Source organism: Numida meleagris, chromosome 2, assembly GCF_002078875.1.
Source record: "Numida meleagris isolate 19003 breed g44 Domestic line chromosome 2, NumMel1.0, whole genome shotgun sequence".
Lineage (NCBI taxonomy): Eukaryota > Metazoa > Chordata > Aves > Galliformes > Numididae > Numida > Numida meleagris.
In genome coordinates, this window is record NC_034410.1 from 51,880,868 (window position 1) to 51,901,766 (window position 20,899).

At 42.5% G+C, this 20,899-nt stretch overlaps 1 protein-coding gene across 1 annotated transcript in view; it reads left to right on the top strand.

Moving 5' to 3' along the window:
• VOPP1 (vesicular, overexpressed in cancer, prosurvival protein 1) overlaps window positions 16,114–20,899 on the top strand; it is a 71,379-nt gene continuing 66,593 nt past the window's right edge. Inside the window, exon 1 of the mRNA XM_021389006.1 lies at window positions 16,114–16,240. Coding sequence (XP_021244681.1) covers window positions 16,190–16,240 — 51 coding nt within the window. The 5' untranslated portion in view covers window positions 16,114–16,189. The remainder of the gene's footprint in view (window positions 16,241–20,899) is intronic.

Genomic DNA, 20,899 nt, shown 5'->3' on the forward strand with positions numbered 1-20,899 from the left:
ACCTGTGTGACCAGAAGGGGTGGAGCCTGGCTCCACCTCTCTTAGGCCTCATTTAAGGGCTGACTGCCACTAGGGAAGGAGTTCTTTCTGGAGATCCTTCTTTGGTGGAAGCTTTTCTCTGCAAACCCAGAAACTGCTGATACAAGTGAGTGATCTACTTCCCTTTCCTTGTAGCACCTTGCTGTTGTGCTGGTCCTTCCACTTCTTTTGTAACACCTTTTCTGTCATGTTGGTTCTTCTGATTGCTACAGGGGCTATAAGAAAGAAGGGGACAGACTCTTCAGCAGGGTGTGTTGTGAGAGGGCAAGGAGAAATGATTTCAAACTAAAATGGGAAATTTAGATTGGATATAAGAAGAAAGTTATGACAACAGTAGTGAAGCACTGAAACAGGTTGCCTGGAGATGTGGTGGATGCCCTATCCCTGGAGACATTCAGTGTCAGGGTGGATGAGGTTTGGACCTGGGAGATGAAGTTAAAAATGAGAAGTGCCTTTCCTTCCTTCAGGTAAACACTGCAATTAGTCAAAGGTAATTGTCTCAGTAGAACATCACATGCCCAGCTATTTGTCTAGCCTTGTGACTTTAACAATGAAGATAAAATCTCATGTATTCATCTGTTTGGATCAAGGAACATAGGAAATGTGAGTCTATTCATTTCAATGGTTGCTGAACTTCTATTAAGAGGTATTATGCATGGTGTTTAATTTTTTTTCTGCCTTTACATCTTTGCATCTCCATGGTTACTCTTTGATTAAACTTTCTTCAAAGAGACGACTAATTGTGTTGTTAGTTGTTTAACCCCATGTGGAAAGGATTCTGAGGATAAGAAAATCAATCCTAATTCACACGGACAAAATCTAAAATCCTTTATCAAGTAAAATTCACACTTAATTAAAAATATGTATTTGTGGAACATGGAAGGTACATAGTTTCTTCTTTTTGTTCCTCTTTTTTTTTTCTTCCTGCCAGACTTTTCTCCTGGTATAAACCTGTCATTCCTTGTTTTTCATCTGTTGACTGGAATTGTCTGTTCAAAATGAAAGAACTTTAAAGTTGAAAAAACACTTTATATTCAATGTTAGTAGCATAGGGCAATCTGTACTTGAAAGTGGCATTGATTTACTAATCTTTCCATTCTTTGATAATGTTTGCCTATTTGCATCATCTCAGGCTGAATGTTGAAGATGGATAAGATAGGTAACATCCTTGTTATCCTATTTTCTGGGAGAGAAGGGACTCACGGGGAATGATAGAGGACATGGGCAGCCTGGAGCTCATCATGTACCCGTGTATGTAAGAATTCAAGCATTAGCAACGCATTCTTTCTTGATGTGTGAAGAGCCAGCCCAGGTTTAGGGAGTACTTTCCTGTGGGGCCTGTTTGGGCAGCAGGGCATATGCCTGATGTTGCCAAGTCCATAGTCAGGGGGAACCAGATGAGGAATTTGCCCTCTTATGAGACTTGCTTAGGTGTTTGTTTATTACTTTTGTACCGCACCTTGTGGTACAGCACAGCTGGCTCTTCTCTGAAGTGGGGTGAAGGTTCAGGATCAGGCCAGCCTGATCCCATGTGCATTGGACCAAGGAGTGACTGAGGCATTGCAGGATAGTTTAACCAGTCAACATAGCTTGAGGCAGGCTATAAGGCTCAGTGTAGGTGTATTGACTGGGAACTCGTGACATTCATTGCAGTGCTTGCACTGGGAAGAACAGAGGAATCTCCTGCGAAAGCAAGGAGTGTGGGACCCCACCACAGTGAATGCAGGAAGCATGAGACTGCCAAGTTGGGTGGAAAGGAGGGATTCTCATCTGTAGTGCTTGAAGTGGTTGGAAAAAATGTTTTATTTTGTTTAAACCAGGAAGCTGGTCATTAGAAGTAGAGGGAGGCAACAGAGGTAAATACTAATACTGCAACAAAATTAGTCACAGTCAGGAGGATTGTTTGAAGCCTAAAACAGTCCAGGGATAGGCATCACAAGCACTTGAGGAAAAGTCATTCAAATAATGTGGAAAATAGGACAGAGACAGAAAATAGAGTTTTGCTTAGGCTGAGGCAGCTAACAAACTTGATAGAAACCTGGTTAGTAAATGAGCCTTTGGAGCTGTGAGATGTGCAGGAGTTTTGGGCTCTCATGCACAGATAAATCTGATAATACTAAGAGACACAACAATTGACTACCAAATCATCTTAAATGGAGAAAAAGTCGCTGGGGGGTTTCTTCAATTTACAAAGAAGGGAATTACACTAGACCTGTAGACTTGAGTCATGTAAGCAAGAAGATATGATAGCCAAATAGTTCATCTGGATTTCGTATAATGAAATGGGGAAAAAATGTGTGAGATCGGAACATGTTTGAGCGCCACACAACTCATGGTAAGATAAGATAGCTCCTTCCCTACTTAAACAAATGAGGATATAAATGCCTTATTCATTTCTACATAACAGGTTAATTAATCACCTGCTCTGACAATGGTCAGAGACAAAAACATCTTGAAAGTATCTCAGATAAATTAAGCAAAGAAAGTTGTTGAGATATGTTAAACAGATAGGAATGTGTGATGCTCTCTGTGTGGACAGATGACTCTGCTTCTTTCTTCCTTGCTTCTATGCTTTGTTTGGCTTTGGGGTATCTCTCATGGCTATGGAGTACCACTACACGTTGATGGACAGTGACATTAAGTGCCTAGGGCTTAACTTGTGCCATGACTCAAAAAGCTAATCAGGCAGGGATCAAACCTTCCAGCACTTTAAAACCGCTACTTTTTTAGGCCGCATGGGAAACAACATCCAGTTGTCCGCTTACCTAACTCTTCTCCTCATACAATCAGGATAAAGGGCAGTAGGAAGAACAACACAGCAGACTTTGAAATGGGGTAACTCTGTCAAGAGGCTGTTTAGGCAACTCTAGAATATGAGCTAAAGAGAATGAAACTTCATAATGCTCTGCTAAGGACAAGTATGTGTCATTTAAGCATCAACAGAAATAAGCAGCATTCTGAACTGTTTAGAAATGGCCACAGCAGCACTCTAAGTCCTAAATATAGAGCATACAAGTATATGCCATTATGGTTGATGTGGAGGATCCTGTATTTGCTGAATCTTTAAAGTCTACCTCTTTCTTCTCTCCCTTAAACTGACAGACAAAATTGCTGAAGCAATGAAAATGCTGCTCAGTCAGATAAGTGGCAGACAGATGCCTGGATCATCTGTGTAGAAAATAATCATTTCTGGTTACAAGGGCCTGAAAAAGAAAGAATGAGTTTAGTTGAGACTTCTTTGGCTGATATCACCACTTCTGAAAGGTACAGAAAAGCAAAGCACTTTATTGAGCCTCTGAACTTTGCATCATCTGTCACAGAGTTCAGCCTGGGTTCTTACCAGGTGATGTGATATGCATATGCCTATTTCTTGTTTGCTAGCTAAAGTGAAATGACTGGATGTCATGGTTTCATGATTTTCGGTTATTGGTACTCCACATCATAACATCATGTAGTGAATGTACCTGGTTCTCAGAAGAGAAGGACTACTACATTCCCCACGGTACTTTGCTCCTCTGTTACCATTTTCCAGCCAGAGGGAAAAGATAAAAGCTCGCAGTATTAAAAACTTGCAGATCACGAGACCTCGTTCCTTTTTCCGCTGTCTCTCGTCTTGGCAGCACCTCGCTCTCCAGCCATCTTATCGTCGGTAGTAGAGTAAGGCCTACCTTGATTTTGGGACATTCTCTCTCTCTGTATTGGATTTATCAGCTTAAATTGTAATTATATTGTATTATAGTGTGTTGTTTTGCATTCCGATATTTTATTTAGTAAATTAGTTTGTTTCTCCTCAGATTGTTGCCGCTGTTCTTTGCTCTCAGGGCCATCTCCTTACCCTTTTTCCCTTTTCCCGGGGCGTGGGCCCGTGGGTCCCCTGTCCCCTTTGTCACGGAACTGGGCCAAACACCTGTAAACCGTTGACACTGGAAAAGCCAGCTTTAAAAATGTCTTGTGCTAGTTGTGCTCTTCCTTTTGCAGCATTGCTGGAAAAATGTGCGAAGGAGAATAAATGTCTGACAATTGAGAAGCAGACAGTAGATGACTGTCAAACAGGAAGCTGAGGGGAAAAAAGTAATGAGAACTCTTAGCACACATTCTCTACTATAGTGGTTTAAAGGATGTACATCTATGATGCTTGTATCTGGGACCATACATACACATTTAAAATGCACTTACAAGGGCTACTCTTTTTTTTTTTTTTCTGGAAAACATCCTCCTCCTGCTTGGTTACTCATCCACCTTTCTCTGTCCTCCAAGAGAAACCTTCTGCAAGTTCTCCTGCTTCTCTCTGCCGTGTCCTAGTTCTTTGGCATTTTCCACGGTTCTCGCTTCCAGCAGCCAGAAAGGATTTTCTTTCTGACTGTAAGATTCAAGCTCAACCCCTGGAAGTGGACCAAGCCTGGTTCCTAAGGGGAAGTTAACAACAGCTCCACAGCAGTATTTGAAAATCTTTCTACCTATCATAGCATGTGCTAAAGCTGGGAATAGAAATAGAAATATTTACAAATTGTGGGGGGGAAAAAAAAAGTAAAGGTGTTCTTCTGAAAAAGAAATCAGAGAAATGAGAGTTCTTACAGTAGAAGTTGCTTATCACACAATCAGTAAAAAGGGAATTTCCACTATCAGAAATAAATGCATAACTGTCTAAACTAGGCTAACTCGTCAAATACTCATGGCAGATATATACAGGCCTCTGATCTTATCATGAGAGCTTTACCAATATGGCAAAAACAGTTTATGAAAAAGAGGAACCCAGAATTTAACAGACGGCACAAAAAGTTCTTGAGACTGTTCTCATTTTAACCTACTCGCATTTCAACCCCCTGGGAGAGGATAAAAAAAAAAGCAGCAGAGTTCAGAAAGTTATGACACAAATATTATCTGGGAAGGAAAAACATTTCTACATTCTGCTACTATAATTGATAATGTAGTGATGGCAGCTCAGATCAAAAGGAGTCACCATAATAACAAATTTCTCCACCCAAAAAAAATAGTGGATAGGTGTCCCCTTTAGCTATGAGAACAAGGTTAAATGCAGCTGCAGTGTTACTGCAGGACACCAGGTAATGCTAATAGGGGAGCATGCTGGCCTGTGAACTATGGCCAGTTAGTCTTTGCCTTGGCTGAAAGAGAAGCAGACAAACTGTGAAGAAGTTAAAAGGATATTTAATTTCAAGTTAATTTAGACTTGAGTTTTGACTCCCCAGAGCAGTGGTCATGGCACCAAGGAGTTCAAGAAGCATTTGGACAACTCTCTCAGACATAGGGTTTGATTTTTTTTTTGGTGGTCCTGTGTGGAGCCAAGAGTTGGACTTGATGATCCTTGTGGTTCCCTTTCAACTTGAGATATTCTATGATGCTATTCTTGGATTAATTTCCTAACATGCAAACACTGAGTGATGAGTTTGCACAGTTTAATTGCTAATTTTTCTTCCATTTTCCACATAAATGGGTTAGTGGAAATATCACTTTTTGATAAATTTGTGGTGAAATTTAGGTCCAGAGATAGTCACGGTCCTTTGTAATTCTCCTTCAGGTCAAACAGAAACAATTCAAGCCATTTTATGCAGTAAAACAAGAGAGGCTGGGAAAACATAGATTTTACTCTACAAGTAGAGTAACCTGAAGCTGGTTGAGGATGAGTGTGTTGGAGCATGAAACATGAGGAAGGCATAGCCTTGAGAAGGTGTGAAAAGTGTCTTGGACCTGTTACTGCTGGAGTGTTAATCAGCTGTGGATGAGAGCACTCTGCAGGCAGCAATTTCCTCTTATGCTCAAGAAACAGTTTCTGTGTACAGCAGTATAATGAGACAAGACTATACTGAGAATTCATCTGCTTGGTTTCACATAGAAATGTTATCCTTCAGGGAAGATCCCTGTGAGATGTTCTCTACTAACCACATTCAGGTGAAAAGAGGCATCAGTACTTTTTCCTGTATATCTAGATAATAAAGCTATTTCTTTTTGATGACTTTGTTTACTTGTTAGGTTGAAAATTTAAGAAGTGCAGTGAATACTGTGTGTGGATGCTGAGACAAAGAGGAACTTTCCCTGGGCTGCATTCATGGGGTTTCTAGAACTTTTCCCTGGAGAACTTGTGTCCCTTGCAGAGATGGGTCTACTGCAGAAAATGAATGAATTACAAAGTCTTGCCAGAGCACCAAGCATATTTTTAATTACTTCACTGCATACAGAATAATTATAGAAGAAAAATGAAGTACAGAGGCACCGGGTCAAACACTGCCTCCATCTCTTCCTTTTTTCCTATTGACCTGTCCTTTTATCTCAGCATTAACTACCTACTTCCTTTAAATAGCTTTTTATCCTAACCCACTCTCCTAATTCTCAAAGCTGCTTGGACTTGTTTTCATTGCCTGCCTGTAACAGAAGGCTTTAATGCTTCATTTATTGTAACTGAGTAAGCTCTGTGTACTCTGCTTGCATTGCTTCAGGCAGCCAGGCAAGGGTTATCAGGCCTCAAAACTCTAACTTGGATTCTTGAGCTAGAAGCAAAATAGACTCCACGAGTTCTGGGAGTAGGAGAAGGTGATAGAGGAAAAGTAAGAAAGAAATGTTCTACAGGGGAGAGCTCATATCTTGTAACAGTAAACACAAATGGGAAGAGTTCTACTTCATTTAGTTGCAGACTTCGAAGAATTTTTTATATTCTTCCTTAGAAGTAAATGACAGCATACGAAGCAATCATGTTGTTAATTCAGACCAACAGAACACATCCCTGCATTTCATAATTATTTCATTACAATGAAGAATCATTTAAAACTTCATTAAAATCTAGCCAGTAGAAAATAATGATTCCACTGACATCTGATTTAATTAAAATCTCTAAGTTAGGAATATTAAAATGCATATCAACTCTTGAATGTCTCCAAAAGCAGCATTCCAGGTATCCTACTTCTTCGTTCAGACAGCTGAAGGCAACACAGGGGCATGAGGCGTTCCTGGGGTCCTGGCTGAGTGATGCTCAGCAACGCTGACAACTGATGCTTGTGTGCACACAGCCATTCAAAACATACTTGAATTAGTCAAGCTGGCCTCCACATTATCAAAATAAGTATTGTTTGTTCAATTCTTCCTAGACAGTCAAAGAAGCAAATTGATTCTCTGAACTATGAGAAACAATGGCTGTAAGCCAAAGCCTGCTGAAATCGAGAAAGAGATCCCCTGCTGACTTCAGTAGCTTGCTGGATCTCACCCAGTGCGAGTAAATGACATTTTTCTAAAGTACATTTCTTTTTCCTGTGACAGCTTCACACAATATTTTCCATTTTGTACGCTGTTGTTCTTGTACATGCAGTTTCAGTCTTGAATTGTTCCCAATATTTTGTAATTTCACATTGTCAGGATAGTTTTCTTTGTGGTTTCATAGAGTAAACTGACCTATTTAAAATTAAAAGTTACCAGCATAAATTAGGTTGGCCTAGTGATCTGAAAAAGCACTGTAATGTGTTGTTTGTCTTTATTTCAGTGAGCAAGAGTGGCTGGATGAAAGGGCTGCTATTAGAGCTACTTGGTGTACACTGTTATAATTACAGGTCTGATGGTATTCTATTAGGACATAAGACAATGTGATCAATTATTTCATTTGAAAACATAATAATTTCACTACTTTACTTTCAGCTATGACATTTCACCTTCCATTTGAAATGTGTGTGACTCTAGTAATAAGGGAATGCAATTTACTGACAGTGAGGATATTTCTACATTAAGACTATCTATATTGTAAACACTCAAGCCTGAGATAAAAAGAATATCATATTCCAAGCTTTGCAGATTTCAGAAAGCATCTATCCTTACGCTTTGTATCCCAACACAGGCTTTGCCATTCATGAGCAGACATAAAAGGGATTATGCCTGTTATCAGGTTCATCGACTAATACCTATCTAAAGTTTTACTCTCTGTAGCCACAGTGTAAATACTTAGAGTCTGAGCTGCAACAGTGTCTGGCTCAGGCTTTTTTTTTTTTTTAACAGTAAAAAGCTAGACTACTATCTTGTTCATGAAGACTATTTTCCTGTCAGCTCTATTTTTCATGTAAGTACCACTCCCCACCACTAAAAAGGGGCAAGAGGATAATGGGTATTCATCCTGACTGGAGTCCAGAAGCACTTTACCCTTGGAAATGCATCATTCTTTGCAGGCAGAATCCCTGCAAATATCAAAGGGAGCTTTATTAATGGTAATAAATAGATAATAATTAGTGAATAACTGATGTTGATGTTGCCACTTGCTGCTGTGTATAGTTCTGCTGTGTGCGTAGCGAGCTGAATGTTTATCTTCACTGGTAAAAGCTGCATTGCTTTGTTGATACCTGGCTGTCCCTCACTCCACAATCTAATAATGCATACTGAGCTGTAGGATACCAGCACTCATAGTGTGGAAGCAATTCTTCACAACTGTGTATCAGATCACAACCCCTTCTTCTCAAGCAGCCCAAACTGACTCTCCAAAGGAGAGAGAATCCAAAAGATTCATTTTTCAATGTTTTCTGTCCCAGAAACTTTAATTCTCTGCCGCATCCTGTCTCCTGTGCCGAAAGACAGCTTTATGTCTACAGTTGGCCACATATCGTCTCTTCTGCATCAGCAAGCCTAGGAAACCCATACCTTCTTTCTCAAAAAGTAAGGAGATCCTGGAAAGTGTTCATAGCGTGGTTTCTCAAGGCTGGGCCAGCTGGAACAAAGAAGTGGACATGAGAATACACATTCAGATTTTAAAGATAGGACTTGAAATTGACTGATGGCCAGGCAAATATGTGCTAAACTAAGACATGTTGTGGTGATAAAATTGAGTATAGTCAAAACAGAGTTGCCTAGAAGTCATTTAACAGTGCACTGCAGCAGTTTAGGAGCACTGGTGATAGTGTCTTAAAAAAAAAAAAATCCTGTAGTGGAGTTTAGGTAGGTGTGAGATGTTGGCCATGCTGCATAGCATTAGCAGCTTCTTAAGGCCAAGTAAATAATAAATCACAGACTTCAACTGACTTTACTGTTTATCAAGTCCCTACATGGAGATTTATGCAACAAACTAGGCTGACAGAATGCCTTTTTAATTAGTATAGAAAACTGATACTCAGCTGAAGGACTTATCTTGATTTTCATGGTAAGCAGCATAAATGCTCCAAGAAAATCAAGGGGGTTTCCTCATGCAGGGCCTTACATGCTTCAGTGCCTATAGTCATGCTCATTTTTGTGATAGTGCCAGGGCGAAATTCTTTGCTCTGGTTCTTAGGTCTCCTGAGGAAGGTATACCTAATGGCTGGATATACTCATTTTTAGGAGGAATAAACCCACTATCTAGTATCTTCAGTGCCGATTAGTGGGAAGAGTAGTAGCAGGAAAATTTAGGAGAATAGGTGGATGGAGATGCCACTGGGGGTACCACTGAGGCAAATATTCCCTGCCTAACAATGTTGTGTGTGTGCAATGTATGCAGAGACAGCACATCTCAAAGCAAGTTGATTAAAGGTTAAATAATCTTCCTTTTCATAATGGATCCCATGAGGCTCTTGAAGGCTGCTACAACAGAGCAAGTGAATAACATAATTGCACAGTTCTTTCTGTAGCCCTACGTATTTTTCCTTATTAAAAATGGTTTTACAGACCAGATGCCCCATTAGCTCTGTTATGATTTCTAGTTATTCTGACAGCAGTTGCATTTTATCCCTTGTGATTTCTAGAATACATCTAGTGCTGATTTTTTTTTTTAATTTTTCAATCCAGCAACAGCTTAGTTTTCTTCTATCTCATAACAATATGAGAAAATTAAGACTGGTGGGGGGACATTAGCCAATGAACACATTGCTTGTATTTCACAGATAACTGATGCATTTTTTTTCCTCTGTATTTAATGAGATATTTCTTCTCACAATGAAATAGCAGGGCTATCATGGTAGAGAAATTCTCAGTATGCTATGCATATTCACAGTAAGGGGAAAAATACAAAACAAAACAAAAAATAAACAGGAAATGATTACTGCTTTAAATGGATAAGGAAAACCCCTATTAGGCAACTTGATCTTTTTGTTTAGCTTAGAGCTGAAATCTAAAACTTGATTCCCCACTTGTACTGGTTTTAGATTTTTCCCATTGACTTCAGTGGAATTAATCCTAATTTACTCTGGTCTGAGAAGAACTGGATCACCAGGAGCTCATTATTCCCAACTGTAACCAATACCCTGGTAGAGCTTTTTATTATTTGGCTATGAGGATGCTGTAAAGGTTTAAAAGACTGTTTGTGGCACAGGCAGGAAGACAAGGTAAAGCAAAAAGGAAGTGCTCCAGACTGTTTCATTCCAGGGGACTTGTTCTCATGAGCCACAGGGCATAGCTTTGCATTTCCACTGTGTCACCTTCTGCTTGGGAGTACGTTCCCTAGCATGGAAAGTTCCCGCTTTAACTTGACAGCATTTCATGCTTACCTTGCTCGGGTCTGAGGTAGTGCAGAGTACATCTGGCTCCAACAGGACATGTTTAGCCCTCTAACTATCCACTGAATTCAACAGTAACACTCTGGAGTCTAAATATGTCATTGGCTCAGGATTTTGTTTCTATAACAGTACTATGAATCAACATACCCTTCTTTAATCCATCCACCAAGCAAATGTTTGACTTTTCACCGTGGACTGTAAACAAGGAATTTGAATTTACAAATGATCCATCTTTCAGGAAAAAAATAACCACTTTTAGATCCTGAGTTCTCTAACGCAAAGCATTAATACCTTAGCTGAGAAGACAAACTTAAGTCTTGATCAAGAAGACAGAATAAAAAAATATTCAATTTGATTGATACAGCTATTCTAGTTGCATTTTATATTGTGTCTAATCAATAAACTTAATCCTCCTGAATACTGATGCCTATCTTGTACTTAGTGATCCTCAAGATACTGTTCATTATAGAACTACTCATTTAATATGATGGACAAATACCTGACTCCACAGAGAGTCTCAAAGCCACAGAATGTGAGCAGCAGTTTTCTGGAGCCTAGGGAGTTTGTATACAATCCTTCCACCCTTCATTTCTTAGCAAATCAGCTAAGTATGTTACGCTTTATTGGAAATAGTGCAAGAAGTGCCTACTGACACGTTATTTAGTAACAATAACTACTGTGGGCTCTCATTTGCAAATCTCATAATACAGTCTAGTCAGAAGTAATTTTCTTCCAGTTTAATGATTTTTATTTAATTTCAGTAGTTATGGAAAACAGCAGGAATTCTGACCTTTCCATGAGCTTTGCTGATGTTAATGATGTTGCTGGCATTGCATTAAAAAGACAGTATATGGATGTATTGCAATACTAATCAGGTAATGTTTTTTACTCGTGCTGATCAGATCAATAATATCTTTCCATATTAAAACTAAGTTGTAGGATGTATAAATGGAAATTTGCATTTCAAGATTCAAGATTTCAAGAAAGGCAAGTATATCTGTATCATCTTGCTGAAATTCCACGGACTTTTCCTAAAGATGTAAGCACTGAAGATGTGGGCACTGGCTTAATACGTTACTGAGTTTGGAGCAGAGCTAAAGCTTAAACAACTCTCTCAGTCAGACTTATTTTAACATTTTATTTGAAGTCATTTTTGATGGGTAGTTATTGGTGAAAGTAATGACAGAAAAAAAGTCTTTATTCTGGGAAGCTGGATTCTAATTTAAATTTAACTATTATTCTACCAAGAGACTACATCTTCATGTAAACTTCTCCTGCTGCCACACAGCTAGAAAAAAAAGGCACATTTTTTTCACAAAATGGCTCACATATTGTAAGATGCACAGAATTAAAAAAAAAATGCTTTGAAGAAGATACAGATGCTGCGAAAACATGACATGTTTGCATTGGTGGGTTATTGTATTTGTGAATACAGTATTTTTTTTATCTGTTTTCAAATGCTAATGTGGTTTCTCAAAAGAAAACAGTGAGAATTCAGGAAGGCTGAGATATTTATGCATATTTTGTGCAAATTAAATGGACTTTCTTTAAATGAAAAGTGGTACTGATAAAGTCTATTTCCATTTAAATAATTACAAAGGGCAATCTCAAAGCATATTTGAGGTTGTCCTACATTTAAATCACAGTTTGGAGAACCAACAAGAATTTGACAAATTCTGATAGCACATGTGAAGGAAGTAATAGCAGTAATGGTAATAAATTCAAAATTGCATATATACATAGTTGATAATTCATGCAAATATGTAAATGAGAATATTATTTGTTTATATAAAGTTGTTACCTGCTTCACACACAGCTCTTGTGGAATCAAATGCTGTTGATACTACTGTCCCAACATGAACAAGAAAATACTCAATAAAAAGCAGTTTATAAGCACTGCTTATTTCAAAAATATTCACCTGTCTGGTTTCAGAATAAATAAGACCTAGAAAATACTTCATACATCTGTATTGTAAGTTCATCCTAGTAACTGTAATACCTGTTACTCAATTTGGAAAAAAATTGGTAGAGAAATGACAGTCTCAAAAATGGCATATTCTTTCAAGTTTCAGGAAATAGAGATGTCTGAGTAAAAGAAATATGTTAATGTTGGTACCTCCACTGAATGAAGGATGGCAGTATTTTTAAGAAATGCCAACCTTGCCTCCAACAAAAACCTTATCTCATTTTCCTGTTCTGACAGACCAACACAGTGTGCACCCTGCCTGCTTTGCTAACAAGTTGCACGTGCTGGATGGAAAGTGTTCGTTAGGGCCTAGACAAGCTCTAAGGGGCTCTGCTGCAACTTGCACTTTTGCTGAGAAAATGCCACAGGCTGGGCTAAGTTCATTTGTACTCTAGCTCCATTAAAGTTAATGGGCTCTCCCCAAGGATGAAGATGGTTCCTTGAATTTAGGCAGAAATGAAAGGAGACATCACTTAAGGGAGCAGAGATATGACCAAAATAAAATCTGAAACCATTTACGCCTGGGTCAGGAGATGCTTTTCTTCTTTCAGTTTAGCTCTTGGCCTAGAGAAATTTCATAGTTAGGATATCCATGCCCTTATCTAGGCCGGATAATATATGCATGGGGAGACATACACTTCCAGACTGTGTAGCTTTCTCTTCCTCCACCCTGTTACCTCTATCTCACTCTAACTAATCTTCTCATTGGAAAAAAAAACAGTATTCATTTCTGTCTTTCCTGCCCCAGCTGAAACCTTCCCTTCCCTAGAAAAAAAATAAATGCTTTCTAGGGTCTCACCATTAACTCAGGATGGTTACATGTTCATAATTAACTGACATGTATCTGATAGCTGGCTCTTGCCTAGGCATACTTGGGGCCATCAGCTGATAGTGCAGGCAGAACTGGCCTCTAGGGACAATAGTGTCTGCAGTGACAAGATTCCAGATTCCTTTCCTACCTTTACTTCATGCCTTCATGTTTCCAGGGTCCTGCAAGAATTTGTGCCAGCAGCAGCAGCACAAGGCACTCACATCCAGCACAGCTGTTCAGATTCATTTGGTGCATCTGGATGGATCAGGCTGGTTTCTGCATGAGGTATCATCACATCTTGGTATGACCCCAGAATACTGCTACGTAAGTCATGCAACACAGAAAATAGGGGTCCGAAGGAAGTTCAGTGTTAAAGCCACATGTTGGGGTAGAGACCTGAAAACAAGTGATATGTATGTCCTTTTCAAACTTCCATGCAGTGCAACATTTTTGAAGTGATTCCCGACTTTGTGTTTGTTTGTCATGACAATGTGAGCTGACTTATCTTAGATGATACATGATACACGTTTCTTTCTCTATAGCCCAAGTTAAATAAAGTGGGACTTTCCAACTCATCAGACCTTAGAGAGATTTGTGTGTACCACTCAGAAGTTACCTCATCAAGCCTTTGCTGTTGGGCAAAGCGATGGCTGTCACATCTCCTTAGACATCTTCTAACAAATTCAGTTTGAGATGTGTGTATTCATCTGAAAAATACACCTCACAGCTTTGGACTGGATGGCATCAAATAGAGATAAACAAATGTCTCAGCAGAAACATCAGATTCAGTTGTCCTTTAGGTAAAATGTGCACAGGCTGCCTCTGAGTGCACAATGTCATGCAGTATGTGGGAGGTCCTTAGTCTACGGACACTTGTTATATAGAGCAAATAGAGGAGGTATGATGGCTCCTTGAAAAGTTATGTGTACTATTTTAATATGGTGTCCCACGACATCAGAGGCAGGTGTTGGTTATAAGGCAGGAGAGGTTGAACCTTTCCACCAATATTCTGTTGCATTTTGTTGCCTAGTGACAGATGGCAGCAGAGAGGCAGACTGGCTATATGGTGTCTGACACTGAAGTGCGTTATGAAGCAAAGGTGTGGAATTGAATTCCTTCATGTGGAAAAAATGACACTCATTGACATTCATCGACACTTACTGTATGTTTATGAAGGCCAAACAGTGGATTTGAGCACAGTGAGGTGGTGAGTGCTACATTTCAGCAGTAGCAACAGCAACATGGAAGTCAAGCCACATTCCACATGGCCATGCAGATTTTTATGAGCACAGCATGCAGGCTCTTGTTCATCACTGCTGAAAATGCATAGCTAATGGTGGTGGCTCTGCTGAAAAATGGTGTTCTATAGCAGAGAATTTGCTCTGTCAAATAGTGGTATTGTACTCTATATCTGTTGTAGCTTCCATGGAAATAAATAGGAGGAATCACTTTCAGAGTGACCCATATGTGATTAACATGTGCCAGCTGGAAGCCTCTGCAAACTGCCCGAAAGTTGACTAAACAGAAAAAAATACTCATCTGATAATATTTTGCTGAGCCACTGGGCATCAGGAGGTGGCAATTTCCTTCTTTTAAGCCTGTGACAAAGAAGTGCTGAATGAAGGAGGTGTGCCTTGCAAGGACATGCTAAACATCTTTGAATTGCTAGCCTATGAAAGGACCGTGGAAGTGTATACCACCTTCAGAAATGCTGTTGGTAAAGGTCTGTTATTCAGATGGCAACAGGAGGTCCCCCTTCATACCCTTTCATATCCTCCCAAGGGCTAAGCTAGCTCTTTTGCAACAGTAAGATAGCTGGGCAAACTCTGGTTTCACTTGAATGTGAAGAACAGCTGTTCATCCCTGAAGCAGTGCCAGGACTAGCTGTAGTAAGGGTGGGAATGGGCTTGGGAAAGGAGCCTCCAAGCAACTCGACAAGATGGAAGCAAAAGAAACAGCCAGGACATAACTACGCTGGCCACACATTACAGGGTTCACTGCAAGTGTTGGGTGCTCAAGGTGATTCCTGGGGCCTTCTTGAGAAGGTGGCCAGGGCTGCTGGTAACTAATCAAGCACATGAAAGATGATGATGGGGGCACAGCCTCTCTGACGGGCCAAAGGCACACTCCATAATCATGTCGGTGCAAAGCCCATCCGCTCAACTCCTGTTCCGTATCCATAAGGCAGCACAGTCTCCTTCCTCTGGGCCTGCGCTGCTGTCCCCCTCTTGGCCTCCCACGACACGAATTCCGGGAGCGGCCTTTCCCTGGCCCGGCCAGTCCCCGCCACACCAGTCACATCCTGGCAGCGACCACAGCCTCCACCCGTGCTCGCTAACACGCAAGACACCGCCTCTACCTCTGCGGGGCCGGATCTCCTCTGAGAAAGGGGTCATTATTAAGAGCTCCGCTGACTCCAACTCCCTAATCTGCGACGCACTGACTACCGGAAGACTTAGGGTCGAGTGCGGCCGGGCGGCGGGGCGGCGCCGCGATGGGCACCGCCTCTCCCCGCCCTCAGCCGCCGCGGCGGCGGGGCCGGGCCTCTTTGTACCGCCGGCCGGGCATCGCGCTGCCCGCCGTCTCTCTTCGTCGCAGCGCTGCTTGCTTGGCAGTGGCCGCGGCCTCGCGGCGGGGAGCCGCCTCTGAGTGGAGAGGCGGGTCAGTCCGCCCCTGCCTGTTTTGCCGAGGGGTTTCCCCACCGCCTCGCCTGTCTGGCCCCGCCGCGGGCTGCTCGCCGGCCCTGCCTCTGGGTTGCTTGTCAGCCCGCCAGGCTCGCCGATCCTGCGCACGTGTCCGCGTTCCCGAGCCGCCGGCTGTGTCGCTCCCCTCGTGCCGCCCGAGCCCTCCCCGGGCGCCGGGCATGGCGCTGCTGACAGCGCCCGTACGCGTCTGAGCCGGCGGGGGCGGCGAAGACGAGGCGAGATGAGGCGCCTGCAGCCCGGGGCCGCGCTGCTTCTGTCCCTGCTATGGGAGGTGAGGCTTCGAGACCCCGCGGCCGCCGGGGCTCGGTGGGGCGGGCGAGAGGGCAGTATCGTGCGCCTGCCCGGGCCGCGGGGCTGGGGGCCGCGGGCGGGAGGCGCCGGCAGCCCGCGAGGAGCCCGCTTGGGTGGGGCGGAGGGGGGAGCATGGGCGTCACCTGAGGGCTCTGGCCCCGGGGAGAGGTGTGGGCTGCGGGAGCCCGCCGGGAAGTGCGCGGCCGGGTACCGAGCTGTACTGTAGTTGTCAGTGCCGGCGTTCAGCTGCCTCTGCCTCCTCGGCTCTTTGGTAAATCGTTACGAGAACGTTTGTGGGGAGCTGGACAGGGCTCAGCTTGGGACCTGGCGGCACGGTGCGAGCTGCTGAGGGCTGTTAGTGAACGTGGCTGCCCTGCGAGCAGGGCGCAACACAACAGCACTCGTGTGCGCCTCGGGAAGGCGGGGAGCGAAGGCGCTCTCTCTGTCGTGAAGTGTCCGGTGGTGGGCAGGCCGGTGCGCCGTCTGCATCGTTACTGCTTCCAGTAACGGATATAATTCATGAAAATTGTGTTTACTGTATGTGTATTCCGCCTACACAGACGAAGGATTTCTGATATTTTGCCCACTGTGTCATCCATAACCATCACGCTAGGCTCAAAGTCACCATTTCATGTAAATAAATGTAACTCTTCTTCGAGTTAATGGGGCTGCATCTCGTTGCTCCGCCCGTAAGCTCGGCGCTCTGGGACCCCGCCGCAGCTCTTCCCACAGCGCAGTCCGTGAGGTATCGGCGAGGCGGGTGCGGGCGGTCCCGGTGCTGTGTCCCCGCCTGCGAGTGCCCGCGGTGCGGTGTCCGCTCCGCTGAGCGAGCCTGATGCCTGCCCGCTGCCCGCCTGCCTCGGGGCCGTCGGCTCTGGTCCTCTTTGCATGGAGCCTGGCTGCTGTTACTCGAGTTTTTATACTGATTTTAATGGGGGTGTTTTGTGTTTTTTCTTTTTTCTTTTTTTCTTTTAGTCTAGAATGTTTGTTTTGCCATCTGAGTCTGTGGATTAGTGTTATTTCTCATTTTTGGAAGCTTAAGATAGGCTTTTAGATGAGGTGTAAGTAAGAAATTACAACTTAGAACGATTTAAGTTGTACTCTACAGGGCAAAAATTCCCAGAAACTGGACACTGCGAGTTCACCTAACTGATCAGAGACATCTGGCTGTTTACAAGGGTGTCTGGCATTTGAAACTTCCACACTGGCTATTAACTGAAATTGCATTGTTATTTTTTTAAAATCCATTTGCAGCTTCCACATGGTCTTAGTTAATATTTAACACAGCATGAGCTGAGGAGTATGCTGTTAACTGAGCATTTTGCAAAAGGCTTTGACTGTTGTACACATAATAGGGGAAGAAGACACATAGCCATTCAGAGCAGTTTGCATTAGTTTACAGGTAGTTGTAGTTCTCCTTAATTAAAGGACTCAAAATGCTTGTTGTAAGGTGTGGATGTGCTTTCTGTCCATGTGTTTGCTGAACCAGGAGTTCTCCTTATACCAGTGAAGAGAGTGAACTCCTTCAGTTTGATCTGTGCTCACTGATGAAGACACGTGCAGGCTCAGATATCTGAAGTGCTTCCCTATGACTTCCAGTCTGTGCTTGGTCATTAAGTAGCTGTGCTGCACTGCTCTGGGGGAGTCATGTCTTGTTTGCTGTGAATGTAAGGAGAGCAAATGGGAAAGATGAGTTGAGGAGCTTGCATCAGCCAGCGGGTAATTGCACTGAGACAGTCGTTATTGGAGCAGGATTTACACATAGGATCCTGGCTCCTGATCCTTTCTCGAGAAGAGCTTGGAGTATACTAATTACAGAACCACTTGGAGCACTGTATTGGTAGTAAAGAGGGATTAATTCAGAGTTTTGACAAGAGTTCTCTGCCTTTGTCTTTTACAGCCCTTTTTTTCTTCCCAGCCCCACAATGAAAGATAACCCTTAAATTCCTTACCGAGGTATTGATGCTGGGAAGGTGAAAAGACCTTGCTGTTAGGAGAGAGAAGCCGTAGATGCCATAAGCTTTGCTCACAGCTTAGTCGCTGCTGACTTATTGAACATGTGAGCTGAATTGAGGAACTTTTAAGATGGATAACTTGATTGGTAATTTTGGTCCTTGCTGGAGAAAATGAATACTGCTAAATATTCATCCATCTTTCTTTTTCAGACTGTTTCAGCTACGTGGAGGTAGCAGTGTGTTATTTACCAGAGTTGCCTAGAATACCCTTTTTCAGCAGGAGCCTGGAGTTCTGGTAGACGTGTAGTGCATTCATTATTCACCAGGACACGTGTTCAGCTGGCAGTCCTGCTCACTGGTGCAGCTCATGGTTGCCCTGGCAGGACTGCGTTTGTCTCAGTTCTGTATGAGTCCTAGGCTATCAGTTCTTTGGAAGGATTTGAGGAGTGCCTTACGGTATGTCAGTTTGGCAGTCTGGGCTGTATAACAAGATTTGCTACTTTTACTTCTTTAGACATCCCAAGGCCTGTTCACGGTTGGCTTTAATGGATGGCATTGCCTTTGGGATAGGAAAAAAAAATAAAGCTAAACAAGCCTCTTTGCTGGTATGATTCAGTGAGTTTGTTATCAGCCTGCATGTGTGCACCACAGTGTCTCCTGCTGAGTTGCTCGTCAGGATGGTGCCTTTTTCTCTCCTGCAGCTGTGGGTGTGCTGGGCTGCAAGTGGGTGCCTGATGCTGAACTCACGGATGGAAATGCAGAACTGAGCTGCTCAAGTCACAGCCTTCATCAGGACGCTGCCCATAGCACGGTGATAATCAAGGAGAGGGAGGTAGTCATGTCAAGGACAGCTCTGCTGGTGGCTTGCTGGGTAGCCTTGTTTCACAAAGCTGTTGTGTAACTTTAGGTGCCTCAGCTTCTGGTTAGCCTGTATGGTATGTCCAAAGCAGTCTATGAGCTGGTAAAAGCCTGAATGCTTTTTGTATGAAGTCATTTTTTTATTTTAAGTCACGGTTTTTAGTGCTCTACTTCAAGATATACCTGTGGAAGCTGTTGTAGATGGTATGAGATGTCTGCTGGAAAAGTTTCAATGCAATAACGCAACATTTAGATGACCGCTTCTGGAAATACTAGCAGTGGGATTTTGGCACACTCAGTTTCTCCGTACTAGCAACTACAACGTGCATGCTGATAGAAGTACTGATAATTGGATGGTTGAAAAAAAGAATGGTCAATATAGTTGTCCTCTTGTTAATTTATCAGATGGAAGATGCTGCAGAAGTGTCAAGTGCTTTTTTTTTTTTTTTTTTTGGAACAGAGGAATGGACATGTAATGTGAACAGCAAAATGTTTTAACTTCAAATAAAATTCAAACATTTCTGACAGTCTGTCATGCAAGATTTATTTAAATAAAAGCAAAGTTGGCTAGTTTCTTCCCAGTTGGGTAACTGCTGTGTGAAGCTTTTTATTATTTTATAAATGGAGTTCAACAGGGCAGATTCTAGCATATAAAGTTAAGCTAAAGTTAAGCATACTAAAGTAAAGCTCTGCCCATCAGTGTGAGAACAAGCACAGTAAATGACTAAGAATGCAAATCTTAAAGAAAAAGAGCAATACCTATCAACTTTTGGTGGTAGCAGGCATAGCTAGAGCTCAAGAAGTTGTGAGCATCCTTTCACAACAGCACTCCCAGGTTCTGATACTATTTTATCAGTTGACTGTTGGCTTTTCCTTTATGTATACGTTACAGGAATGTGTGCACACCAAGGTTATCTCTGCGATGTTCCTCTCCATGAAAGCCCCTGATATTGTCCTGTTGATGGAGTGCTGAAGTTTTAGCTGTTGTGGGCTTTGTGTCAGTGAGTGGTGAGAAGAAAAAATCCCATCCTTTGCTTGTAATGGCAAATGGCTGTACCAGAATTCCTACAAAGGGGTATGTGTCCACTTACTCTCTGCTGTTTTAGTTTTAGTTGCAGAAGGGCTTATCAGCTTAGGAAACTTTTTGATTTTTCTGACTGTCTTGCTGCCCATTGGAAAGGAGTTACTGCTTTGCTGAGTGGAGGCAGGAAAGAATTTAAATAGGATTTGTCATTCCATGATCCAGCTGGCGCTAGTAAGCCTTCCCTGTCTCTTGTCAGCAGCGAGCTGGGCTGTGACTGCCAGGCAGGAGGACTGAGCCTGCACGGTTTTCTCACTTCGCTCCTGCTGATGAGGATTCATGTTCACTGCAGGAAGGGAATGGCGGCTGAGTGCTATTTACGTTCTGTAGGGGAAGACATGAATAATTGTGCAGTGTGTTCTTTGGTGTTTTCCATCTTCCCTCCCCCATCAGAAAAAGCATCTATAAAACCTGTGGACTTTTTTTTTCAACAGTCAAAAATGTTCAGCACCTTCTGGCATGCTCTTTCTATAAAAAGAAAAACTCTCTAACCCTTTTGATCTCAGTATATCCACTCAGCTAGTGCAGGTGTCTGGAAGGATGCGTTCAACTTGATCAAAGTATGCCTTTAGACTTAAGCTGCTCTTTTGGGATTTAGCTAAAATCAGTGCGGGGGGGAAGGCTCCAAGGAACTCTTGCTTTGGTTTAATGCAAAATTATTTTGGTTTATTCCAATAGCAAGAGTCTTAGGAAAAACTGGGAAATGTATGCCCATGTACAAGTTTGCCCTGCGTAGGCTGAGTCT